At 39.8% G+C, this 27973-nt stretch overlaps 4 protein-coding genes across 4 annotated transcripts in view; 2 read left to right on the forward strand and 2 right to left on the reverse strand.

Moving 5' to 3' along the window:
* Positions 1-27502, forward strand: part of LOC120413253 (vacuolar protein sorting-associated protein 51 homolog) — a 46827-nt gene extending 19325 nt beyond the window's left edge. Inside the window, exon 5 of the mRNA XM_039573982.2 lies at positions 27280-27502. The gene's annotated coding sequence lies outside the window, so the exon portion shown is untranslated. The remainder of the gene's footprint in view (positions 1-27279) is intronic.
* Positions 12120-12668, reverse strand: LOC128093364 (uncharacterized). The gene has a single exon (XM_052709884.1). It carries the CDS (start codon positions 12666-12668, stop codon positions 12120-12122), a length of 549 nt encoding a protein of 182 aa, XP_052565844.1.
* LOC128093365 (uncharacterized) lies at positions 12674-18226 on the reverse strand. The gene is made up of 5 exons (XM_052709885.1): positions 17752-18226; positions 15242-17680; positions 14907-15099; positions 12765-14860; positions 12674-12697 (listed from the first exon to the last, which is right to left on the reverse strand). The coding sequence occupies exons 2-5, from the start codon at positions 17570-17572 to the stop codon at positions 12674-12676; spliced, it is 4644 nt and encodes a 1547-aa protein (XP_052565845.1). The 5' UTR covers positions 17573-17680; positions 17752-18226.
* LOC120413255 (homeobox protein unplugged) lies at positions 20669-27915 on the forward strand. The gene is made up of 3 exons (XM_039573984.2): positions 20669-21554; positions 27280-27500; positions 27577-27915. The coding sequence occupies exons 1-3, from the start codon at positions 20669-20671 to the stop codon at positions 27913-27915; spliced, it is 1446 nt and encodes a 481-aa protein (XP_039429918.1).
* The last annotated feature ends 58 nt before the right edge of the window (positions 27916-27973 follow it).

A 27973-nucleotide genomic window follows, 5' to 3' on the forward strand; every position in this document is an offset into this window, starting at 1 on the left:
TTGCCCATATTCATACGGTGCCGCCAATGTCCGCTCAACGGAACATCCCCGGGGGAACCCGGACCAATTCGGATTGTGGCCAGTCCACTCACAATGTCCATTTTCGTGATTTCCATATGTGATTTTGAAAATCGTGAAATTTAACACCAATATTGCCCATATTCATACGGAGCCGCCAATGTCCCTCCAACGGAACATCCTCCAGGGAACCCGGAACCATCCGGGTTGTGGCCAGTTCGTTGAAAATGTCAATTTTCGTAATTTTCACATGTGATTTTGAAAATCGTGAAGTTTGACACCAATATTGCCCATATTCATACGGTGCCGCCAATGTCCGCTCAACGGAACATCCCCGGGGGAACCCGGACCAATTCGGATTGTGGCCAGTCCACTCACAATGTCCATTTTCGTGATTTCCATATGTGATTTTGAAAATCGTGAAATTTAACACCAATATTGCCCATATTCATACGGAGCCGCCAATGTCCCTCCAACGGAACATCCTCCAGGGAACCCGGAACCATCCGGGTTGTGGCCAGTTCGTTGAAAATGTCAATTTTCGTAATTTTCACATGTGATTTTGAAAATCGTGAAGTTTGACACCAATATTGCCCATATTCATACGGTGCCGCCAATGTCCGCTCAACGGAACATCCCCGGGGGAACCCGGACCAATTCGGATTGTGGCCAGTCCACTCACAATGTCCATTTTCGTGATTTCCATATGTGATTTTGAAAATCGTGAAATTTAACACCAATATTGCCCATATTCATAGGTACCGCCAATATCCTTTCAACGGAACATCCCCCGGGGAACCTGGGCCAATCCGGGTTGTGGCCAGTACAATGAAAATGTCCATCATCAATGTCCAGTTCCATGGAACCATAAAAAGTCAATTCAAAAAAAAAAATCTTGATTCTTCTTTCACTTCAAGCAGATGTCAAATATTTGTGCGCGCTACTAGCGGGCGACTAAATTTGGTCACCCGCTGTTCACCCAGGGTCGAGCTGCTATTTTATGAGCGCGTTTATGAGCGACCGGTGTGGGGAAGAGTGATGGTGGAGCGCTTCCAAATCCTTACTGCGCGCGCCCGGTGGAGATGGTCTTACAGCATCTGGATGGAACAGCACTTTCCCTCTCAATAGGGACTGTGTTATAGATCTGGAAATGCTTAATAACAGTAAAAATGGGTTACACGATACAATAGTCCTTGTAATCAGGATTCAGTGTCTTAATACTCAAACAGAAAAAAAAACACATGGATGTTTGCAAAAATTTCATTCAAAAGGCGTTTATTCGAGATTGCAAAAAATGTTGTAAGCAACTTGTTGTAAAACTTGTTTTTTCCAGCACTTGTCGTATTTCTAGATTACTTTTTCAAAACAACAAATGCGCCGAGTTTCCTATGTACATAGGACTTTGAAAAAGTAATCGAGATTCATCCGATAAATGTAAGACTCGTGCTGAACTTTTCTTTTTGTCAATTGTTGCATAAATTTGTATTATGTAAATCATGAAATTCAAAACTTATCTTAAATTTTACATTGGCTGGTGTTATTTTATTTGTTGTCGCCTCTTGTTTTTTTAAAGATATTTTCTAAGAAATTTTTCAAGCTTTTCTGATCATGTCATATAAAAAAGAAATATACTTATATAAGTTAATTTAATTTGAATCACATTGTAGTTCATTTAAAATCCAAAGCACAACAAAGAACAAAATTTTATTTACTGCCCATGATCGCATAAATGTCCCATATGCATTTTCATCACTTTTGAGTTATTGATGCAGTTTGGTTCAAAATCGTGTGCTCTTTCAAAAGAGCCTATAACATCCAGTACTTTGTTCTAGAAATCAGGAGGAAATCCAGTTTTTTCGTGAAAACTTAACACGTAGCCTTATGTGTGGGACAAACTTGTTTAGCGTTTTTCTCAGCTTGCTGTTTTTGCATATGGGACATTTATGCGAACATGGGCAGTTTAGGTTATTTAAAAACTGTCGTCCTTGTTTAGATTAAAGTGTAGATTATCACCAATTTACCAAAACATAAGAATTTTTTTGCTGTTGGCAATGCCTAACATTGAAGAAATGGATATTATTTACTTTTTGCATTTTCGATGCAGGATGTTCCAATGCATTTTCTAAAATTTGAATTTCACAAAACCAGTGTTCAGCAATTTTACTTTGTGTCTAGAGTTCTGAACTGTTCAATTGATTTCTAAAATAAAAAGAAATATCGGTAAACATATTTTAACGATTTCTACATTGTGCTTATGAAAAATGACGGTTTGAATCAGGGTTACCAGGTCAAAATTCGAAAAATCTGGCAAGGTATCGATTAAAAATCTGGAAAAATCTGGCAGACGAAATACTAACAAGGTGAAGGAGTGGGAGGATATAAATTAATTCAAAAGTTTGTAGAATTCAGATGGTTTAACTGATTGGTTGGTCTATAAAAAAATGAATTTGCATTTTCTTTAAGAAATACACATTAAATTTTTTTGACTTTCAATTAAATTCGTTGATTTCAACCAAAAAGTTGTTCAAAATGGGCATGACAAATCTGGCAAAATCTGTCAATATCTGGCACAGAGAAGGGTTAATCTTTATTCTGACAGACACTTGAAAAATCTGGCTTTCCCAGATGTATCTGGCAACCTGGCAACTCTGGTTTGAATCGAAATTTTGACGGTATTTGTCTTACTCGGTCCCTATTGAAAGTTATAAAGTTTAGAAAGTACGTTAAAATTTATGTTGATAATATGATTCCGGAGAAAGTCCGCAAGTCGAGAGCCAATCGTTTCAGCTAAAGATGTGTATGTTCAAACAACTTCATAAGTTTTAATTCTTCGAATTCCAGATTTCATTTGTTTTAGTGATTTGTGATAATTTAAAAACAAAATATTCAATATTTTTTTATTTTGTTTTTCGATTGGAATAAAGCAAAATAAAAATATAACTTAATTAAGTAGTTTATATTTGAGCATTACGTGCCCTTGATTCGAGACCTGGTAAAAAAAATGATGTGAAAGTTACACTCAGCTCAGCTCCACTTGCCCACCTGTCAGGAATTTTCCGACAAAACATGAAAAAAGAGCCAATGTTCAATGAAAACGCAACCACAAAGTGGCTGCCTCTGTCTATCGATAATTCATTATCGTCCTGTGTCTGATGGGTACAACAAACATAACATCGATTGCCCAGCACTGTTCCTACCCCTTTTTCCGTGTTGTGGTTTGAGGTGTAAGTATAGCTTTCATCGCATATAAATACCAATTTGTAACCAATTAAAATGACATAAGCGCGCAATAGAAAGTGTGTGTGTGGGTTTTGTTGAACACGCTGCGAAAAAAAAACACACACATTTGTGGTCAAAAAGGGGTGGAATACGTGTTACTGTTGGAATACATATCAATTACGGACTAATTCGAACTATAGACTAGCATAAAAAATGGTATCATGCGAGGGTCGTTAATGCGAGACTGAATTTACAGACAAAGTATCCCAGTTTTAAATAAAAACAAAGCATTATTGCATGAATTACTTATAGGAAATTTGAGTTATTTTGTGTTAGCTAAAATATAAAAGTCTTTAAAATTAAATTGAAACTTCATCTGTTAAGCATCCAAAACGCGTGAAATGTCCAAAGAGGAGACTGATTAACACATTTTACCCACCACAACCAACAAACCACAAAATTCCTTCCGAAATTGGAAAAATTCTTCGCGCCACCCGGTCCGTAACGACGGTCCCACAAAGACAGACCGGGTTTGCCGATTTGATTTCATTCCGCGCCGTGGCGGAATATTAATTTGTCGCTGTGAGGAAACTGCCACGTTAAGTGAATGCTTATTTATCACAGAGTCACAGATAAGGATGCTTATTTAAATATACTTTGTTTGATTTCTTTTATTTTCTTTTCTTTTGTTATAATTTTAGTTAGTATTTAAATATTTTCTTACTTTGTTTTTTTTCCTCTAAATTTCATTCAATAACTCTCTTCACTTGTCTATGTCCACCCTGGTTTAGTATGCTAAATAGGGAGTCCAAGGAAGTGAAGATACTGCAAGCAAGAGACTTGAAAGAAACAACCGAAATGCCGCCGTCAGCTAGTCTACATTGTGTTCCATTCAATTTCTCACCATTTAATGAAGTCTTGAGATTTTTTTCTTCACGCAACCGCATCCTGAAACGCATGTGTGGCGGACGGATTCATTCAGGCTCGGTACCTCATTCTTAAGTCAGGATTTTGCTGCTTTTCACATTAAAAAGTTCAATCACGATCAGAGCTGCCACTTCCTAGAAATGCTTGAAAATGTTTGATCGATTCGAGAGTGCTGAATTTTAATTAACGTCCTTTGGATATGGGGGCCATTTCAAATTTCCGGCGACTCGTGCAATTGGTGTATGAAACATCTGGACGAAATCGATAACGTGAAGTTTATGTGGAAATGTAACTTCGTATAGCTTAGCTTAGATTAGGATTAGTGAATTGCAATAACCCAATAAATTTTGGATCTTATGGCTTATTACAAAAATAGACATAATAATGAAAATTTAAGTTGTTAAGTCTTTTATGGTTTTCCTTTACATATATAGAATTTTGATTTATTAAGGGGTTGCATTAGGATGTAACAAAAATGACTTTTTGGCGGGCATTCAAGGGTTTGTTCCGGTGGGCATACTAAGCCCAAATCCAAAATATGAGCTTGATTGGACGTAACAGGAGCTGGCGCTCCGCCCTTCAATTTTAAATGGGATTTAACCCGTAAAAAAGATTTTTTTCAAAAATGACACTTTTTGATGCATTTTGGCCACTGAAGCGTTTATTTTCAACATCATTGGCGTGTAGGCCGGATCCTTGCGCATCTTTTGGTATATATAACATTGACATTTGGAGCACCCCGGAGCTCGGTACAGACCTTCAAAGTTTGGCATTTTTTCGAAAAATCGGCCCCGGCAAAAAAGATATGCGTCGCACCTCGCGACGCCCTAGACGCCATTTGATTTTGCTGGGGTCAATTTTTCGAAAAAATGCCAAACTTTGAAGGTCTGTACCGAGCTCCAGGGTGCTCCAAATTTCAATGTTATATATACCAAAAGATGCGCAAGGATCTGGCCTACACGCCAATGATGTTGAAAATAAACGCTTCAGTGGCCAAAATGCCTCAAAAAGTGACATTTTTGAAAAAATCTTATTTTACGGGTTGAATCCCATTTAAAATTGAAGGGCGGAGCGCCAGCTCCTGTTACGTCCAATCAAGCTCATATTTTGGATTTGGGCTTAGCATGCCCATAGGAACAAACACTTGAATACCCGCCAAAAAGTCATTTTTGTTACACTCTAGGGTTACATACATGTAAATTGGCGAAAATGTCAAGGGTTGGTATGAGCACACACTGAAACTTTTTTTAAAATTTGTTTTCAGGACATTAAAATATACATTTTCATCTATTGACAAAATAAATATGAAGACATTTGGATGTACCATTGCCGAGATATAGCTATTTTAAGTAAGAAGTTTCAAAAAACGGGTGCCACGATAGCTCAAAACTGCGTTGACCAATTTGACAAAAAAAAAGGTGAAGACTCCTCAAATGGGTCCCGTGTGCATGACGAAGGCCGATTCTCCAAAAGTTTATTTTAAAAAAAGTAAAAAATATTTTTCTGTTTTTCATAAAAAAATAAACAGTTTTTGATTTTTATAATTTTTTAAAAACCGAAATTTCAATTTCGGGCTTCGTCATGCACACGGGATAAGTCTGGAAAGTCCTCACTCAAAATTTCAGCCAATTTGGTCCATCCCATCTCGAGATATCGTGGCACCCGCAAATCAACTCGGTGTTTTGAGAAAAACGCTCACAAAGTTTGACGGTTCGCTTTGCGCATAGCAAAACTTTAAACTTAAATCGTCTTCGACTCACTTAAATCATGAAATATCTTTATGAAACTTTCAGGAGTAATGGGATATCATCTTTTGAAAGGATTTAATAAATAATCGGAAATATGAATTTTAGAGTTTTTATGCATGTATGTAACCCCTTAAAAAACTTTTTGAAGATCAAAATCAATATGGATTTTTTGCAAAAAAAAAAAATATGGTATTTAATAATATTAAGTTAAAAACGTTACTTAATCCACCTTTAGGTGGTTGGTGCCTTCCTCATATTCATGAAGTCAATACATTCAGTAAAAATAGCAACATTCCCCCTTAACATGTTTAACAAATCAACTTTATTACTCATTTCTTTTGATATGGTTCGCAGACCATCAATATTTCTGGCTCATCGGCAAGGTCTGATAAAAAACCTATCCAACGATAGTTCGCATGGAAGATTCAGACAATATTTTTATCACAATATCTGAAATCAAACCTCTAAAAGGTGTATAAATAACACTTAAGTGCCAATAACTTTTAATAGGGTTGTCAGATCCTTGATGTTTTAGGCTCATTTGAAAGGTCTTTCGATTATCTAACTAACGATGGGTCGCATGATAGACCCGGACATCATTTTTACTGAAATATCTGAGATCCGGCCTCCAAAAAGTGTATAAATAACACTTAAGTGCCAATAACTTTTGATAGGATTGTCAGATCCTTGATGTTTTAAGCTCATTTTAAAGGTCTTTCGATTATCTAACTAACGATGGGTCGCATGATGGACCCGGACATCATTTTTACTGAAATATCTGAGATCTGGCCCCTAAAAAGTGTATAAATAACACTTAAGTGCCAATAACTTTTGATAAGATTGTCAGATCCTTGATGTTTTAGGCTCATTTGAAAGGTCTTTCGATTATCTAACTAACGATGGGTCGCATGATGGACCCGGACATCATTTTCATTGAAATATCTGAGATCCGGCCTCCAAAAAGTGTATAAATAACACTTAAGTGCTAATAACTTTTGATAGGGTTATCAGATCTTCAATGTTTTGGGCTCATTGGAAAGGTATTTTTAATACCTTTCTGAAAATGTATAACATGACAGGGTTTCTTACAAAAACCACCCTTTTTACAATCTTCCGGACTTACGCCAAAATCGTTTTTTTAGCATAACTTTTGAAGTACTTTACTAAACTTCATAATTTTCAATAGGGACTTATGGGACCCCAAGACGAATCGAATGAGACCAAAACGGTCCAAATCGGTTAAGCCAGTGCTGAGATAACCGAGTGCATATTTTTTGGTGCACAGACCCACATCCCTACACACACACACACACACACACAGACATTTGCTCAGAATTTGATTCTGAGTCGATAGGTATACGTGAAGGTGGGTCTACGAGGTCAAATTAAGAAGTTCATTTTTCGAGTGATTTTATAGCCTTTCCTCAGTAAGGTGAGGAAGGCAAAACCAGTCTAAAGGCAGAGGTGCCCAACGTTCGGCCCGTGTTTCAAACCGATCACCAAGCTTTTTGATCCTGACTGCGACGGCTTTAGGCCATTGTTGTAAGAATATTGATTTTGTTTTCCACACGATTTTATACATTTTAGGGTTTTTATTAAAAGATGTGGAAAGTCACTGTTGGAAAAATATTTTTTTTTTAAATTTTCTATTTATCAAGCAAAAAAAAAATTCCTGCTCTTTTTTTTATTCTTCCCGTAATTTATTTATATAAAAATTGAGTGAAAATTAAAACCTTAAAAATTAAATGTAAAAACCTAATGCAACAGAACTATAAAATATTTGACCTTTTCCAACATGGGGAAAAACAAAAACATAAAACATGATTGTTTTCAAATGTTTTTTTTCAAGAAAACCGGTGATAAATTTCATTTGAAGGGAGGGGGGAAATTAAGAGTTATTGATTTGGTCATATTTCATTACAAATCACTGATTTCTGCTAGGTATTTAAACAACTTATTGGCAAAACTTACTACTGCTGCTGATGCTGAACACTTCTTTTTCAGAATTTTTTAAGTATCTTTTGCTTGACTCTTTGATTGCAAATTTGGGAAATTTTATGACAATACTAACAATATTTTCGAAAAAATATGATATATAAAAAAGTAACTATCTATAAATCAATCAAGGGTGCCCAACCTTTTGGCCGAATGGGCCGATCTGATTTTTCAAAAGCAGTGGCGGGCTGGAAATGAGATTTTTTTAAAGGGTCCTTTAAACATATAAAACACTAGAGTTGCAAATCAGTTTCATATATGAATTTTTAGGAAGGATATTTGAAGATAATTTTCGAAAGTGTGTTTGTTTGATTTTTTTTATCATAAGCTAAATAAAATGATATTGTAATAGTTTTTGTCGATTGCAATTGAATATCCTGATTTGATTGACTTTTAACAACCATTAAAATTTTATTGGTCGTTTAAATGTTTTTTTACAAGAAATAGCTATAAGAAATGAGCTGTTGTTTTGCAATCATAATCATAATATATTGAATAATTATTTATCCGTTATTTTTTTTCCACTTCTTAAAAATATTGAAGTTTATAAAAACATATAATTTTGCTTCTTGATTTCTTGACTCTTTTTGCGACCTTTTTTTAATTTTTGAATATGATTAATTTACTTATTTTTTAAATATTTTTTTAAAAGAAAAACTCAACCGTTGAAAAGTTGTTCTGAAAAAAAATCATAGCTTTATTGCTTGAATTTTGTATTAAAGTTACTCAAAAAAAAACTACGATTTGAAGAAAACGCAGTCAAAACTGTAAGAAGTTTTTAGTTTTTAACAAAATCAAAACAATACTTTAAGTTAGCAAAATTTGATTGCTAAAGCTTGAAAAAATAAGTGCTTCTAATTAAATTATTGTTAGATACTGAGAAAAAAATTATCTCAGGCTTATCAACTTATTTATTAAATATTTTATAAACAGCTTAAAGGGCCAGTCATCGAACTATTTTGAAAAGCCGTCGCGGGCCAGATGAAATGGTGCCGGAGGTTGGGCAGGCCTGATATAAATATTGTCTATACTTATCATTAGCTCAATAGTTGAGGATGAATAGCTCTAAAATACATCAACATATATTTAAAAATATTTTCGAAAATCCTTTCCTAAAGTTGTATACCATACCATTGTCATTGTATGGACATTCGACACCTGCCAAAATAGAGAAAAAAAGGCTGAAACAATATTTTCAACAGTTTTGGGGAAAAAAGAAAGGGGTACAATGAATTTATAAACTTTTTTATAGCGTTGATTGTTTATTAGGGTGGGTACGTTTTTCAAAAAGTTCTCGGATCAAGTTTTAGTATGGTTCCCCTTGTAGGGCATGCCCATAGGGACTTTCATGCCAAATATCAGCTCATTTGGTTGTAAACTGGCTGCGCGCATCAGGGTTAAAGTTTACATGGGAATTACTATGGGAAATTGGAACTTTTTGTTCAAACGCTCCTACAGGTCTGGGAAAATCACGCGCCAACTTCTGGTATGGTCAGGCCTATGGGGAATGGTCTGGAGAACACTTTTCCCGAAGAGAGCATATGGATTCGTTGTCCCTAGACCTGGCGCATCGGCAAACAATCCGATGTCTCCGAAATCAACGGTTTTCCCTGAAAAAGCATCAAATTTTCCTTAGCATGCTATGAAAGCTCGATGAACACCGCGACGCCATACGTCAGGCAGCTACCACGTGGTTGAAATATTTGCAAAAAAATACAAATTTGCTATGCAAAGATTCTGAATTCGACTAAATAATATCAGGATTACTCAAAATGATCATTTTCTATTTAAAAGAAGGTTTGCAATTGAATATTCCAGCCGTTTCTCAACCACGTGGTACCTGCCTGACGTATGGCGTCGCGGTGTTCATCGAGCTTTCATAGCATGCTAAGGAAAATTTGATGCTTTTTCAGGGAAAACCGTTGATTCCGGAGACATCGGATTGTTTGCCGATGCGCCAGGTCTAGGGACAACGAATCCATATGCTCTCTTCGGGAAAAGTGTTCTCCAGACCATTCCCCATAGGCCTGACCATACCAGAAGTTGGCGCGTGATTTTCCCAGACCTGTAGGAGCGTTTGAACAAAAAGTTCCTATTTCCCATAGTAATTCCCATGTAAACTTTAACCCTGATGCGCGCAGCCAGTTTACAACCAAATGAACTGATATTTGGCATGAAAGTCCCTATGGGCATGCCCTACAAGGGGAACCATACTAAAACTTGATCCGAGAACTTTTTGAAAAACGTACCCACCCTATTGTTTATTCATGATAACTTATGTTGCGACACTTCATTTTTTATTTGAATGAATGATGAATTTTGAGCTGTCATGTCAAACTGAAATTTGAAAATAAAATGACCAAACATCTTGTCATCAATCGTAATTTTTCCAATAAAACAGCTCTTCATTAGGGTTGTCAATTTGCTTCCAATCAATTAGTGTGAACTAAATTTTCCAACACGTTTGTGAATAATTGAAACATTGTCATCGCAGCTGCTGAGAACCACTCCAACTGGTGTAGCTTAATTAGACTCACTAATTGAAATGTGTTCTCTTCGACGGTAATTTTTAACCTTCGATGAAATATCAATTTGTTGGCCTAATCAAATATCTTTTGCACTTGGACGAAGAGCTCACAAATACACAAAAACGATACGCTCATGCGCTCATTGAGAAACTCTCAGTCAACCAATCGCAGAGTTTGGGGGCGGAGCCGAAGCCACCATTGAAACCGTCTGTTTCATTCACTCTTTCCCTAGAGCGACGATCGTTTGTTGAGGTTTTCCACGTTGACTTTATAATTGGATTAAGACGTGTGCTGTACACTAAATTGAGGTTGCCCTCTCTCTCTCTCTTTCTCTGTTTGAAAAGTGGCTTTTTGTATACTGTTACAAATTGGTTGAAAAGCGAAGATAACATAATCGCTTTCATTGAGCGACATGTGAGTTACAGTTTGTAAGCGTAATCGCTTGGCAATTATGAACTCGTTGTAACGTTTGGATAACTAAGTTTAGGGTAAGGTATTGTACCAGCGTCTGTTTGTAATAATATTTTTAATTTATTTTTTCAACTTGAATGAAATAACACTTTGTAAAGTATTACTCGCTTCATACTGAATAAATCAAATTTATTATGAAATATATCTTCATTTGTTAAGTTCTGCTGTTTCGATTGACCCAATACTTGTTAGTTTATATTCTAAGCAAAATTGTTCATCAAGTTTGATTTCAATTATAGTGTTGTTGAAAAATTCATCTAGGTGGATAGACCCCATAAATTCGAAGAATATGATATCACTCTGAAGGTTTATCTGACATGAAGGCTATCAGCATCATCTCGTCCTGACACTTTCTTTTTGTGCACTAACCTGAACGTATAATGTGAGAGATGTGCAACATTCGCTCGGAAAGCAATGGCAAAAGCACAGACTGAATGCTTCATGCACAGGAAATGTTCTTGTAAAAAAATAGGGTAGAACAGGGAAAAATTATAAACAAAATCGGAGGTGGTTAAAGAAATAGTTTTATTATAGTTTGCTAAAATTTAAGCTTTCATAAAACATATTTTTGATTCTCTATTTAAAAACAACGTTTGCAAAGGTGTTTTAAATTTTTTTTAGCTTCATTTAAATAGGATCATTACTACAAATATTGAATGTTTTATATCCCCTACTGCAAAATTTATTCAGAAGATAACTTGTTATTAATCCAAAATTTTATGAAAAAAGTCAAATAAATTTATGACAGTCCAGAATAAATTAATGACTGTGACCGGAACTGGGACTGGGATTTTCTTCATCCATAGACCATCAACAATAGATTTTTGAACAAAAATCTAAAATTAAAAATGTTTGGAATGAACTCAATAAAACTCGAGTTGGATAAAATTGTCTATAACTTCCAAAAATACTTAATTAACTTCGTTAAAATTTTGTGCCCGGGCAGACGGTGTTCTTCGGATTGGTCAGTGGAAAAGGGAACGCGTGGACTGTATTGAAAACTAGATTTATTGCGGAATAAAAAACACGTCTTAACCGCGCGAGTAGCTTTTTACTTGTATTTCTTCTTCTCCTCCTCTTCGTTAACTACTTCCGCCAGTGGCGACAAGAAAATTCTAGAGACTAGCTGTCAAATTTAGAACGCTACAACGTTTCTTACACTCTTAAGTTATTTTGCGCGTAACATCCTCCCCCCGGTGGGGCAAGGGCCTCACTACTCCTGGGACTCCGCTGGAACTGTGTTGTCGTCTATGGGTAGAACCGCAACCTGCGTCGTCGGCCGCTTGTAGACTCCGTTGCCTGTGCGCACCGTGATCACACGTACGATCCCGTCCTTCCCTGGATGTGTTTCGATGATGCGGCCTAGCTTCCAAGTCTTCGGTGGCACGTTGTCTTCCTTCAAGAGCACTAGCATTCCCTTCCGAAGTAGCGCAGGTTCCTTGTACCACTTGCCCCGCTTCTGCAGTCCAGTGACGTATTCGCTTGACCATCGCTTCCAAAAGTGCTGCATACGTTTCTGAACCAGTTGGTATCGGGACAGACTCGACTCCTTCCAATCATCGTACAGTGGCTCCGCCACTGCGGTCAATTCTCGTCCAACCAAAAAATGGCCGGGACTCAGTGCTTCGTAATCGAAGAGGTCGTCCGTCAGCTGCACAAGGGGCCTTGAGTTGAGGATTCCTTCTACCTGGATGAGCAAGGTGTTCAGTTCTTCAAAGGTCAGGTAGCTCTCAGTCAAGGTCTTGCACAGGTGCGACTTCATGCATTTCACGTTCGCTTCCCAAATGCCTCCTTGGTGGGGTGCCTTGGGGGGGTTAAAGTTCCAGGTGATTCCCCTCGGCTGGCAAAATGCATCCACCTTCTCCTGCAGAATCTGGGATCGCAGCAACTCGACTAATTCTGACAGCTCTCGATTTCCTCCTCGAAAGTTTGTTCCGTTATCAGAATATAGTTCGGACGGCGTCCCTCGTCGGTTCACAAATCGCTGTAGAGCTGCCAGGAATCCTTCCGTCGTCAGGGAGCCCACCAACTCTAGGTGTACGGCCTTGATTGCCATGCACACAAAAAGACACACGTACACCTTCACCTTCGATCTCATACGTCCCACTTTGACGTAGAACGGTCCGGCGTAATCCATTCCAGTCCTGGCAAACGGTTGGGAAGCGGTCACTCGGCAGCTCGGCAGGTCACCCATGTACTGCTGGACGTCCGTTGGGTTCACCCGGAAGCAGTCTACGCACCCTTTCAGGACCCGGTGGATGGTTCGTTTAGCGTTTACTGGCCAGAACCGTCGTCGGATGACCGCAAGCAGTCCGTTGAGTCCAACGTGGAGATGTTCCTTATGCAGAGCTTTGATAAGGATCTCCGTGAAGTGGTTGTTTTCCGGCAGGATCATTGGGTGTTTCTGGTCTTTGGGCAGATCCGAATTTCTTATACGACCGCCGACCCGGAGCAGCTTGTCGTCTTTGTCGTACATCGGGTTCAGGTTTCGCAGCTTTCCCTTGACGGCACGGTTCTTCTGAATGCAATCGATCTCATCCTTGTAGACAAATTGCTGCACAACACTCACCATTGCTCGTTGCGCCTCGCCGAAGTCTCGGCCGCCAAGTCGTCCCGTTCTACGCGCAACCTTGTTTTGCTTCGATCGGCAGTTGAAGATGAAGCGAGTCAAGTGCGCAAAAACACGCTGCAGTCTGCGATAGTCGCTTTGTTCCAAAATCACGTCGTATGGGTCCAGCTGTTTCTTCGGCTCGTTGGGTAGAACTGCAGCGACAACCTGGAGAGGTTCCCCGTGTTCTTCCGGTTCCAATTCCGCTTCGCAGTTCTGCTGCCACGGTTCAGCGTGCTCAACGGGACCGAACCACCAACCATCGCAGTGGATCAATTCTGCCGGAAAGACCCCACGCGACACCAAATCCGCAGGGTTGTGCAGCGTCGAGATGTAGTGCCACATGTGAGCAGGAAACAGCTTCAGGATCTTCTTCACACGATTTTGCACGAACACTGGCGTACCAGGCTTCATTCGTTTCAACCAACACAGCACTATCTTCGAGTCGGACCAGAGCTTAACCTTTTCGATAGGTATTGCTAAGGTTTCGCGCACTTTTTCAAGGATTTCGGCTAGCAACAACGCAGCACACAGCTCAAGCCGCGGAATCGTCTGCTCGTCAGGCGTTGCATCCTGCTTCTCGTTCCGCTGCAGCTCCTTCATTGGCGCGACACGCGACTTTCCGCAAATCAGCTGCATCTCCGTCGTTCCGTCTCGCTTGAAGCTTTTCAGGTATATCGAGCACCCGTACGCCACCTTGGACGCGTCGGCGTACCCGTGCAGCTCCACATCAACCGCATCGTCAACAGTGATTCGCCGATTGATCCGCAGCGAGTTCAGGCAGCTTAGCTCAGATCGAAATCGGTTCCAGGTTCGAAGCTGCTCCTGCGGAATCGGGTCCTTCCATCCCACATTCGCTTGCCAAAGTTGCTGCATCAGGAGTTTCGCGATCAGAATGGTTGGTGCAAGCAGGCCGTGAGGATCGAAAAGTTTTGACATTTCAGACAAAACCATTTGCTTCGTCGGAACTTCAGAGCAGCCGTTGAAGGGTTGAACGTGGTACATAAACTCATCTCCGACTGGATCCCACAAGATTCCGAGCGTTTTTACAACGCCGCTGGCGTTGCAATCGTCGAGGTTGAACTGTTGCTCCTGAGCGTCAACTGGGATATCCTCAAGCAGCGATTCGTCGTTAGCACACCATTTATGGAGCTGGAACCCTCCTCTCTTTAACAGCGCGATCAAATCTCTTTGAAGCTCCTTTGCTTCCGGAAGTGAGTCAGCCCCAGTTAGCACATCATCAACGTAGAAGCACTCCTCGACGACCTTGCTCGCAACCGGAAAATCTTTCTGCTCATCTCGTGCCAGCTGTACAATCGCTCGAGTCGCCAAGAAGGGTGCTGCTGCTGTCCCGTAAGTGACTGTTCAACTCCAATTCCTTGATCGGCTGACCAGCGTTGTCCCTCCACAGGATCCGTTGATACTTCCGGTGAGCTTCGTCGACTATTACCTGCCGGTACATTTTCGGGACATCGGCGGTGAACACGAACTTGTGCAAGCGAAATCTCAAGAGAATGTTGAACAACGAGTCTTGCACCGTGGGTCCGATCTCCATCACATCGTTCAACGACAAATCTGTGCTGCTCTTCGCTGAGGCGTCAAATACCACACGCAATTTTGTTGTGGAGCTGTCCGGCTTGATCACGCAATGGTGCGGAAGGTAGTAGGCGTCTGCGTTCGTTGACTCGGCACTTGTCACCACTCGGCAGTGACCCAGTGCCAGATACTCGTTGATGAAGTCGACGTAGCCGCATCGCTTGCTCTCGGGATTCCCCGAGCTCCCCAACGTTCTCGCGGAACGGCAATTTCACCACGTAGCGACCATCGTTCGTTCTGCGGTGAGTTTCCAGGAAGTTCAACTCACACGTGTCTTCAGGCTTAGGTGACGCGTCACCTCCGAGCTCGTCGATGGTCCAGAACCGCCGCAGCAGTTCGGTCAGTTGCTCCTCAGGATCGTCCAGTGCCCCAATGTGACACACCTTTACAGTGCCGATATCCGCAGTTTCGGCCACAGGTCCAGAGACAAGCCAACCGAGTTGGCTTTCTTGAAGCAGAGGTAGATTGGGGGCCAGTTTTAGTTTACCTTCTCGGAGCACGTCAAAAAATAGCTCGGCGCCGACGAGCATATCGACCCGCGCTGGCTCGTAGAACTTGGGGTCGGCCAGCAGCATCGACTCGGGAATGTGCCAGCCCTTCGGATCGATCTTCATCGCTGGTAAAGCGCCGGTCACTCGGGGGACAATCAAGTACTCCAACGTCGTCTCGAAACTGGTTGTTCTGGATACCACTTTAGCACTCACTTTGTACTTCACTACGGTCTTCATCCCGTTCACTCCGTCTATCGGGACGTTAGCACTCTCCTTTCGCAGTCGCAGCAGTTCCGCCATCCGTGTTGACATGAAGTTCGCCATCGCTCCGGAGTCGAGTAGCACTCGACACTTGTGCGCGGCGCCACTGGAGTCGTACGCCAACACAACTGCCGTCGCCAGCAACACCTGCTTCGTCTGCAGACTCTTCGTTCGTTCGTTCGGGATCGAACACTTCGCCGCCGTCAGCGGTGGTTTCGGGCAACTGGAACTCGTCTCCTGCTCCTCCGCCGATCGCCGTCCTGCTTCGGGCGTATCGAGTTTCTTCTCGTCAGGATGCAGCAGCGCGTGGTGCTTCTTCTTGCAAGCTGTGCACAGATCGGTCTTCTTGCAAGTGTTGGTGCGATGGCCACGATTCAGGCATAGGAAGCACAATCCAAACTGCTTTGCCTTCGAGTATCGTTCTTCGACGATCAGCTTTTTGAATGCGCCACAAGCTTCGACTGAGTGAGTAGCTCCGCACACGGCACAACCTTCATTCGTCTTCGAGACCGTCACCGAGTGCGCCTTACTTGTGACGGTTGGAGTCTGGGTCCTCAGTGCCGCCACTTTGGGTTTTGTCACCGTACTGCTTTGCTCACACCGCTCCAACACGTGTGAGTGCTTTCGCAAAAATGCCACCGTGTCCTTGAACACCGGAAGCTTTCCGTAGTCACACGATGCCTCCCAGCTGCGTCGGGTACTCGGGTCCAGCTTCGAGGTCAGCAGCGTGATCACGATGGCCTCAGCCATCTTGTCCATCTTTAGTTTGTGGAACTCTAGGGATTCCACACGCTTCGTGCAGTCGTCCAGCAGCCTCCGTAGTTCCAGCGATGACTCCCTAGCCATCGGCTTCAGGTTCAGAAGCTTCGTGACGTGACCATGGACCACCATTGGGATGTTCTCGTACCGCTCGATTAGAATTCTCCAGGCGCCCTCGTAGTTATTGTCGTTGAGGGTTTGCTCGTCAATCACTCCCTGTGCATCTCCGACCAACGCCTTGTCCAGATAATGGAGTTTTGTCGCTGGAGAATCCGTCGTGCACCGATCCACAATGTCGCAAAACCTTGCTTTGAACTTGTGCCACTGGTCGTACCGACCGTCAAAGGTCGGCAAAGGCGTCTGCTGCAACAGCAACGAAGGTGGAATTTGGTACGGAACAGGGTTCGCTGGGACGTTAGTAACTGCGACAGTATCGTTGCGGAACTTCAGCGCGAGCAGTTGTTTCTCCCTCTCAAAGGCAGCCACCTCTGCCGCAGCCTTTTCGGCGTCCTCGTACTGCTGCATCATCTCGCTCAGAGCGATCCGGACGAACTCGTAGAGTTCCTCGAATTCGATGAACTTCGGCTCAAATTCTTGCTTCTTCTTTGGATCGACGAGGTAGATGCGATTCGTGAAGCTGTTGTACTCATCGTAGGCCGCGTCGACTTGCTTCGCATACAATTTGAGGGCATTGTACGCAAACTTTTTGTGGTCCTGTTTTGCATCCAAAATCGCCTTCCGAATACGACTCACTTTTGCCTTGGCTGCCTGGCAGCACTGGTCCAACGCATCGATGCTTTCGGCCATTTCTCGCTCCCTTCTTCTTCTTTCCGCCGCTTCTTTCTGCTCACAAATACTAAGCGGCGCACTCAGCACACCCGTTGGCGTCGAAAATGGCGTCGATGGCGAAGGGAACAACACTTTCTTTACGCGCCCAGAGCGTAAAAACATCACCCGAAATCGCACTTCTTTTTCTCACTTTTTTCTCGCTTCAATCCGTATCGGAATCTTCCAGCGAGGTCTTTCCACTTTTCAGGAACTCGCAAGTTCCGGCTCTTCCTATTTTTGAGGTTAGACCTCCACTTTCACTTTTCGCCCGTCCAGCCTCTTTCACGTTTCTGCACACCGACCTTCACTTCTCCGGCACTCGCAAGCACCCGGAATCTTCTTTCGGTCGGACTCGACCGCGCAGAAACTCCCGTCCGGTAACCGCAGTCTCCGGAACCACTATCCGCTGCAGCGCGTGCAAGCGGAATCTCGCGCCACGACCGTCGCAACCGTCGCGGAACACGTCGATTCTTTCCCGACTCGCGCACGAACCGAGAAACTGTCCTTCAATTCCACTGATCCCACATCCGGCTCGACGTGGACCAAATGTTCTTCGGATTGGTCAGTGGAAAAGGGAACGCGTGGACTGTATTACTAACTAGATTTTATTGCGGAATAAAAAAACACGTCTTAACCGCGCGAGTAGCTTTTTACTTGTATTTCTTCTTCTCCTCCTCTTCGTTAACTACTTCCGCCAGTGGCGACAAGAAAATTGTAGAGACTAGCTGTCAAATTTAGAACGCTACAACGTTTCTTACACTCTTAAGTTATTTTGCGCGTAACAGACGGTAATAACAAAATTCATGCCATTTCAATAACAAATACTGTTAAAATAACAGAAAATGTTATGGATTTTTCTTGAAAAATCCATTTTTGAATAAGAGTTTAATAACAGTTTATGTTATCATAACAAAACTTGGTATTGGTCTGATATTGGTTGAAAGCCAAACAACTTGGGAATAACATTTTTTGCTATGGCAAAATAACTCCAACTGTTATTAGGATGACAGGATTAGTTGTTAAAATAACAAAAAATAATATTAAAGATTTGTTCGAAGGAAAACTTAAAATTTTATTAGTCAGTTATTACAATAACAATCCAATAACAAAAAAAAAATTACGACGAATAACAAATCTTGTTATAAATAACATAAAATGTTATTGGCCTAGTATTTTCAAATATCAACAAATGTTATTCCCAAGTTATTTCCGTCTGCCCGGGTGAGTACTTTCTACATGGCACAACAATGTATTTAACTTCATTAAGTTGTTCATAAAAAAATTCATACAATTTCGGCAGCTGTCCATACAAAAACAATACGGTAGACCAGGGAAATTCAAAAATCGGTATTTTCAGAACGTTTTTTAATGATTCGGCGTCACAGCATCTGTGCAAAATAACATTTTTGTTTTCAAAATAATATCTGGAATTTTGGAATATTTTTAGATAAGAAGTTATTTTGCATTAAATGTTTTTATTTATTCAAGTCCCCATACAGTTTCAAGTGGAAGGCAATCTGTTTCTTGAAAATGTCTGATCAGTGTCACCGGCAAAGTTGTAGGACTTTCCTTTAAAAAATAGCCACACGGAAAAACTCAATTTTTCCTACTTTTTATCGTTAAATTTTAAAAGAAAAATTTCACAGATAAGGATTTTTAAATTTTCGATTATATATCATATGTTATATGCATTTTTGCTCTACAGTTTAGGAAGAAGCAAATACGGTAATTGTAATTGATTGTTTATTTGTGACGAGAGCTTGTTAGTTTATAACTTTATGGCAAATATTTTTTTATTTATTTTTTTCAGATGTCGTAACTATGGTCATGTTTGCTTTGGATTTTAGAATTTTTACAAACATTTTGAAATAGTTTTCATATTTTAATTAATTTTCTTTGAAATTTGAATATTCTTATTTGTTTCTCAATGTTGTCAATGCATTAATTTATATAAAAAAAACTGCAGTTGAAATTAATTTTATTTACTCTAATAGATGCAATAGTTGCACTAGTCATTGCCACTAACAAAATTGGTCAAACAAAGAACAAATCCATTAACCGCGAGGTTTGAGGGTCCCAAAAGGCTATTTCATCCGACTACAAAAATAATTTTAATGTACTGTCCAGACACCATTATCCAAAATCTTCGCGAGAATTTCACTTCGAAATTACGAAAAAAATATTTGTGTTGGTGATTAATATTAGGTAATTTAGCTCAAATATAACCCCAAAATTGCTCTAAAGTTATCAAGAAAAATTAAATCAAGGATGGCAGCCAACATGGCGGCGATGGACTGTATACAATATTTATTTCATAATGAAAGTACTCGAATTTGACTAATTTGGGTTCACTGAACCCGAAGTTGACTGTAAAACTACGAAAATAGAAGAAGGAATGTTTTTCATGATTTGTTTATCCGAAGTTTAGCTTCAGATAAGTTTGGATTGTAAATTCAAATTTATTTTTTCAAAACGGCTTATGTGCTATTGTCCCGCCCGTGTGGATCAATCGGACCGCGCACTGGACTCACAATCCAGAGGTCGCCGGTTCGAATCCCGCGGCGGGCGCTCTAAAATTCTTTGTGTAAATATGGGTATTCGGCGTCGTCGCTCCGTGCCATACTTTCATACACTTAGGAGCCCAGGGCGGCGAAGTCCTTGTAGATAAAAAGGAAGACACTAGTGGTTGGTACTAGCAATGGTGGCCGACAGCTATAAAGTCAACTTCGTTTTTTTTTTATGTGCTATAGATTTTTTGCACCTTTTGATAAATTACTCTAGAATTGTGATGCACAACATCGCTCAAACGAACTCAAATAATTTATAAGATATTCAAAATAAACCAATTTACCCTGATTAAAAAAAACTGAAAAAACTGATTATTTGTAGTCAATAAACTGATTACTTTAGGTACTTTTTCATATTTCCCATCGCACTGGCCCTAAACGCCCTTATAGACTTTTTGTACCACATCTCAAAGATCTCCCGAAAGACAACTTCACGCCGAGTGATGTATAAATTTACCCTCAAGAGCCGCCAAGAAGTGTGAGACCGATTACCGAGCAATAAGCGAAAACAAACAAATTTTATGTTGTTTGCCAGACCCTCTGGCCCACACACCCCGAACCGAACCCATCCCGACGCAATCCTCCGAGGGGAGGGGTTTAGGTCGCATCTGTACACACATTCACAACCACAACGACGACGACGAAACAGCGAATGAGGGAAGGAACTAGCAGACGAGCCGGCTGGTCCGCAGTTGGAGAGTGTCACCGGTTCGACGAAGTCACGTTCCGCGCGGCGGTCTACGACAAAGAGTACGAGTACGACTTGCGGTTGGACATTGTAGCTTGGGTTTGTGTTTATGGGTTCGATTCCGGCGAAGAAATGGATAAAGCTACGACGGAGTTGATCCAGCCGGAGGAACCGTTGAAGCTGTCCCGGCTCGGCAATACCTCGTTTTCGATCGAGAACCTCATCGCGGGCAGTACTACGACTGCGACACGGAGTCAATCTCCGGCGGAGCGGTTCCCCGGTGATTCCGCGGGTCAGTACCTGGCCGCCGGATACAACGCGGCCGCGATGCTGTCCTTTACGAACTTTCCGCTGTACAATCCGTGGGTCGGCTATCTGTCCCAGACGGCCAACGAGAAGCTGTCCCAACTGTTTGCCCTCGGTGGAAGTGCTGCTGTTTCAAGTGCTGGTGATAAACAACGTGTCGCTCATAAATCAGGAGTGGGAGTGGGACCAAGTGATCCGACGCCGGAGTCTGCCGGTAATGGCCTGGAACAGTACTTTGGGGCTGCCAACGTGAGGCGGTCCTTTTACGGGGAAAGTGGAACCAACAACAGTGGAAGAATATACCTGAGGAATTTCAATAGTGACCTTGCGGCGACCGGAACAGCCGGACAGCCGGATTCAGTGCAGCAGGACTCGCAGGATTCGAGTCGGCAGTCGTCGTACTTGAACATTGACAGGGACGATGATGGAGAAGAGGAGGGGATGATAAGAGGGGGAGGTGGTGGAATCGATAGCAACGACGATGGATCGTACAGTGACGATATTAGTTTGTCCATGTCGCCGACGGGGTGTGGGAAAAGTGGAGGTAAGAAATTTTACATCATCGCTGAAAAATAACTGACTGAATTGTTGAATTGAATCATAGGACGTAATCAAAAAATTTCGAGAACTGTAAAGTTCTACTTTTCAACACTGAAATGGGCATGGGAACTAAAGATAAACTTTTCAGTACTTGTATCGAAAAGTAATACTGTTCAATATTGTTTTGATTTAAACGGTGAATTGACATTTCTAGATTACTTTTTCAAAACAACCAATGCGCCATGTTTTTCCTATGCACATAGGACATTTTGAAAAAGTGAGCGCGATTTGACTTAAAATTCCATTCAAATTGTGATATTTTGGAGTTGCAAAAAAAATTGTATGCAACTCGTTGCAAAATTTGATTTTTCATCACTTGCCTGTATTTCTCTGACTCGGTAAACCTCGTTGCTACGATAAATGTACGACTCTTGCTTGGTTTTGCAATTTGTTGCATAAACTACTATTCCTGATAAAAAAAATAACTTGAAAATCCAGCTTCGTCTGTGCACTCCGGTTATGTCATGAGTTCACTTAAATTTCCAATTCTGTCTATTCAGTTTTGGATGGTGCCAGTTCGTGTTGAGCTGGCCAGATCATCAATGTCCATAAAGTTTTCCAAGCTCTTATTTTTTTTTCAGAAATTGACAAAGATGAACACTATTATAAAAACAAATATTTCTTCCTTTTTCATGATAATTCTTACCTAAAAACGGTGCATTTCATCAAATAATTATAAAAGTTCTTTTTGATTTAAATCTTCGATATTTTCCACTTAGAGTAGTTTAAGGGTCAAACTAAAACTCAACAATCAAAAACAAGACAACGAAAAAAAAAATCAAACTCCGTTTGTTCGAATAACCCTATAACCACGGACGAACGGACATGACACCAGGAACAAATTTTCTTCAAATTTCTGAAGCAAACTATCACTTGTGCTATCTACATTCAAGTTATCGAAGTAGCATCGCGCGATTACGCATGATTTCTCAAAATCTCTTATGCAATAATTAATTAAAACATTTAGCATTAGTATTAGTGCTAGAAACGGTTTTTTGTCATTAAGTTTGTCTTTATGATTCTATGTAATTTATCATGGATACTAAAATTAATAAAAATGGTATTTTTAATATAAATTCATACGATCATACGAAGAAGTAAACGAAAAAATTTGTATGGATAAACCAAAATATCTAATTTGGACTTAAAGAATCCATGGACAATGTTTCATCCAAATCAAAAAGCACACCATTTTTTGCGAGATTCTGGAGAACTGCTCATTATCACAATATGTTATCTTTGAACCTATACACAGTAAAATCTTAAACAAACGGTGTGTTGAAATGTTAAGTTTACCTCTTTTCATATAGTTTACCCAAATTAATGTGTAAATAAGCTATACAAAAAAAAAAATGTTACGTCGTTGTTGTTATTTTCATTAGTTTCTAATAAAATTATACCTAATTCAAGAAAGATTTGGAGGAAAAAAATATGTAATTAGATTTAACATCATTCACTTGTGACATCTTTTTAACATTATCTGTTTCTATGTAATTTCCCTTTTTTACATATACAATTAAGGTGAAATCACATACAAAAGAGATCATTTTTAAACTCCGTCGTTTTTCAAGTTTTTTTTACTGTGTAAAATCCAATAAATCAATTTCAACCTACTTTGCCGAAGATTCTAAATCAGTAAAAAATTATTTTTGGTGAATTGTAGTGAACCGTTTAGAGGCGTGGTTGCGCTGTAACTTTAGGGTTGATGGGAAGTGTACAAGCCTTTCCTCCAATATGTTTTGCTGTTTAAATAAAGAAAATCGGCGAATTGTATGGAAATGTATGGAAAAAGGATCGAACCAATTTCTCTCAGTTTAGGTTTGACAATATTAAAAAAAATAAAAACGTATTATTAAATCAAAAGAAGCTAAGTTTTTCTTACAACTAAATTCTTAAACGTTTTTTAGTTACTTTATCATGCTTCTTTCGGTAGAAATTGATTATTCAGTTTTTCAATTACAGTCGACTCTCTGCCCTGTAATTACTGGTTTGTTCATTACTTTTTTGATTTCGTTCTGTAAATTTAATGTTTTTAAATAGACTTATTCTACTTTTCCAAAAATCCTAATTGAATCAAAACACAATTAGTGTTGTTAGTTAATGTGCCATTGTTCTAATCTCCACTTTTTACTTTCCATCGCAAAACACTCACAAAATATTCATAACCGTTCGCCGCCCTCGCTCAATCCATTTCTCTTTTCCACCCAATTTGTGACAATAAAAATAAATCCCGGCTAAACGACGGCGGGACCAAACGACGTATCATACGCCACGGTTCCGTCCCCGGAACCCGAACGACCGTCGTTCGAAGCTCACAGTTGAGCGTTCGCTAATTCACTCTTGAACGATTATGAGTGATGTGGCTAAAAAGTTGTTTTTCCCCCTCTCGGGAAATACGCCGCTATATGATGGTTTATCAAGTTTAGTCAATTGAATTAAGCATTTAGCAGAGAGGGGTCGTCGTCGTCGTTGTCGTTGATTCAACCCAGAGGAAGTTGTGGCGGCGGATGGCATCAGTGGCTAAACAGATTTCCAAGATAAACACTTTTGTGCGTGTTCTGCGAAGGTGGGGGAAGCCCAGCAAGTGACAGTATAAATAGGCGGAAATTATGCAATTTTTTCTCCCCCCTGGTGAGCCTGCAAATTAATTTCGATGTGCCCACGAAAACGGGATGTTTATGAAGATTAATCGCCCTTGATGCACGTTTCGGAACGTGGTGTTGGATAGTTAATCTTATTGGGTTATTAATGTAATGAATAAGTTTAATTAAAACCCTCAAACTAATTTTTTAAACCTTGTAAAAATTATGATCTACATTTTTTTTTAAAAGGTAGCAAGCAAAAAAAAAGGTATGAAGATGGTTTATTTTTATAAAGATTTTTTTTATAACACAATTTTTCAACGAATTTAGACAGTTTGTTTTTTTATTTAAATTGTAAAAAAAAAAATCACGTGCACAAATAATTCTAAAAATACACCAAACACTAATTCGATCAATTAAGATCAATAAGATTTCCAAAATTTATTAGGAAATCCTCTTGCCCGATTACATTATGACATTTCTAGACATTATCGATGCTACCAGTTTGTAGAAAACAGTATGCAGAACATGTTTCATGAAGAAAGTAGCAGGTTTGCTTCAATAAAAGTAGGTAAAAGTTTACTCGTTGTATATTCGACATTTCACACTAAAAATGAAAGACCAAAAGAATCATTTTCAATAATCCGTTTTTGGATATGTCTTAGAATGCAATGATGGCATCTTTTTTTTACCAAAAATCATTAAGCAGTGTTGCCAATTTAAAGAAAATAAAAACTTTGTTTTAACTTGGACAAACAAATGTTTACTTCAATTTTAGATGTTAAATCAAATTTGGTATCAAAAAGTTCTAAAATAATAAAATTTGATTAACGTGCAGGACTGATTTAAAACATTTTTTCGAGAAACGGAAAATTAACGGTAGATTTATGTTTTGATATTTGCTTTTCTTTCATTGGTCCACTCTTCAACGTTTTTGAAACAAATTTGTAGGACATTTTCTAATCTGAAGTCCAAAAAACTTTTGACTTTTCTTCTTTACTTACTACTTAACGAATTTTGTGTCATAGTTCAAAAGATATATTTTTGTTATCTACAACATATCCAAAAATCAGATTTTTCGAAGTGGTTATTTTAGTCAATACATTTTATTTTGAGTTTAACATTTTTTTCTGACACTACAACTTTGTCAAAGACTTGGTGTCTTTGATCAGAAAATTCGTTCCCCAGATACAGATTTTTTGAATAGATTAATAGCCTTTTTGTATGACAGCTGACAAATTCTATTGGGCAAGTTTCAATACGAACTAATGCCGCAACATTTCTTTTTTGGTCATAGAAAAGGTGTACACAAAGTTTCATATTAAAAATATATGTATAAAAAAATATCATTGTCTGGAGAATCAGAGAATAATTATTGCTCAGTAATAAAAATGCTTAAAACTTTATTTTCAACGTTTTCGGAAAATAACGATTTGTTCATAAATCGCAGAAGTTAATTCGAGCCAAACATTTCATTAGGGCACAAAACCAAAACGTAAACATTTGGGATTATTCCGCTATTCCATTCATTAGTCCACTCCCTACATGCCCTCCAAGAATCAGATTGATAGCAAACAATTTCCTATTGAAAAAATCAAAAACACAAAAGGGCACATAACAATGTTCAGTCCAAACCAGAAAAAAAGTTCAATTGTGCCCTTTTCTTTTTCGTAAGTTTTTCGTGGTTAAGGAACTTTCTATGTTATAAAGTAAACTTTTCTTACAATCTTAACACTAATGCACTTCAAAACAAAGTTTGGTTTACGTTTCACCAAGGATTTCTGCAGAAAAAAACTTCGTCGAAACACAATATTTAATACGGCCCGCGGCTGCTGTTTAGTACACTTTTGAAGATTTTTTTATGTTTCACATACCTTATCTACACCATTCGATCACAAAACTTCACCAACTATCAAAATTACGGCTGAATACCTCATTATTTCTGACTAAACAAAAAGGCCCATAAACATCATTAAAAACAACAATCAGGTAACAGCGCTTTAGTGCCCTTTCAGTTCCCTTCGAAATTGCATTTAGAAAGGGCCCATTATGAACAACAGTTGGAAAGTTAAAAGGGCCCAATAGCGAGATTTTTTTTTTAATTATTAGTTTTATTGCGAAAATCAACATAAATTAAGAAGCATTAAAGCAGAGTTGAGGATAATGATGTGTTTCATCTATCATCAGTAAAAATACCACTAGTCAAGCTTTCTTTTTAAATAGGAATTGAAACAAGTTGTCCACTTTTTGCCAGCGATTTTCTCGAATCGCGGTTTTTGGTTTTGTGCCCAAATGAAATATTTGGCTCGAATTGAATTTTCACCCCGAAGGACAGGGTCGAATGCGCCGTAAACTCATCGATTACAATCATTTTAAAATTACTATAATTTAAAACTTTCTAGATGGGTGATGAGAATCAAACCCAAAACCATTCGCTTACAAAGCGTACATCGTAATCAGACAGCCAAGACTGCTCCCTTTTTTTGCTTATTAGATCTCTCAAAATCCCCATTTGATCAAAAAAGTATAACCCATACCTTTCTTTAGTAAGAAAGGCAAAAAAGAACATATTTATTATAAAGCGTGTTTTCTTAAGGGTGCACAGCAAACAAGCAAGTTGTTATATTCTTATTCAAAAATTGTCAAACTTGCGGACCCAATCCTGCAACAATCTTATTGTAAAAATAGTCAAACTTTGTTGTAAAATGTGTTGTAGATAGTACTTTAGGGGATGATTAAAAAAATAAATCCATAGTGTCCGTAATTTTGAAGATCCTAAAATGTGTGTAACAGTAATCTTGGTGCAAAAGGCTCCGGTTGAGGTGCACCGTTAAAGTTTACAGTCGATTTTACCTGTTTTTGGAATTAATTTATATTTTAAGAAATTAATTATTTCATTCATTATTATTCCTCCTCTGACCTTAAGATTGTTGTGTTGTTGTGCAGGGCCAAGGGGAGGCGACATCTTGTAAAACAATTGTATTTGCCTTATTTTAATTGAAATAAATCGCTCAAACAATTGAACACATAATCTAAATTTTAAATTCCCACAAATTAAAACTTTCTCATGCTTTTCTTACCCCCAAGATCTCGATGAATCCGACTCGGAAGCGTGCTCCGACGACGAGGCGAACCCAAAATCCTCGGGCGGCGGCGCTGGCGACAACTGCTCCAAGTCCCGCCGGCGACGAACTGCCTTCACCTCGGAACAGCTGCTCGAGCTGGAACGGGAATTTCATGCCAAAAAATACCTTAGCCTTACGGAGCGCAGCCAGATCGCGACCAGCCTCAAGCTGAGCGAGGTCCAGGTTGGTGACAATTTCAAGTAGATTTGGTCCGAATTTGAGTAATAAAATATTTTGTGCTTGCATTCTTTTCTAATAGGTAAAAATCTGGTTCCAAAATCGACGCGCCAAGTGGAAACGGGTCAAGGCCGGTCTCAACTCGCACGGACTGGCCAATCGGGGCGCCGGAGGAGCAGGTGGACCCGGTGGAGCTGGGACCGGAGGTGGTGGTACCAAAATTGTTGTTCCTATTCCGGTGCACGTGAACCGGTTCGCGATTCGATCGCAGCACCAGCAGATGGAGAAGATGAACCTGGTTGGACCAAAGGCCGAGCTGCGGAAAGATCTCGGACTGGAACCGAGCAGCTTCGAGCGGTTTGGGCTGGCCAAAGTGATTGGAGCACCGAAACCTCATCCGCCGCCGGCGGGTACTTTTTGAGATGCGCGCACGCGAGTGTGTGATAGATTCTAGTGAGTGCATGTGATTTAAGGTTCCC

Source organism: Culex pipiens, chromosome 3 (genome assembly GCF_016801865.2).
Source record: "Culex pipiens pallens isolate TS chromosome 3, TS_CPP_V2, whole genome shotgun sequence".
NCBI classification, from domain to species: domain Eukaryota; kingdom Metazoa; phylum Arthropoda; class Insecta; order Diptera; family Culicidae; genus Culex; species Culex pipiens.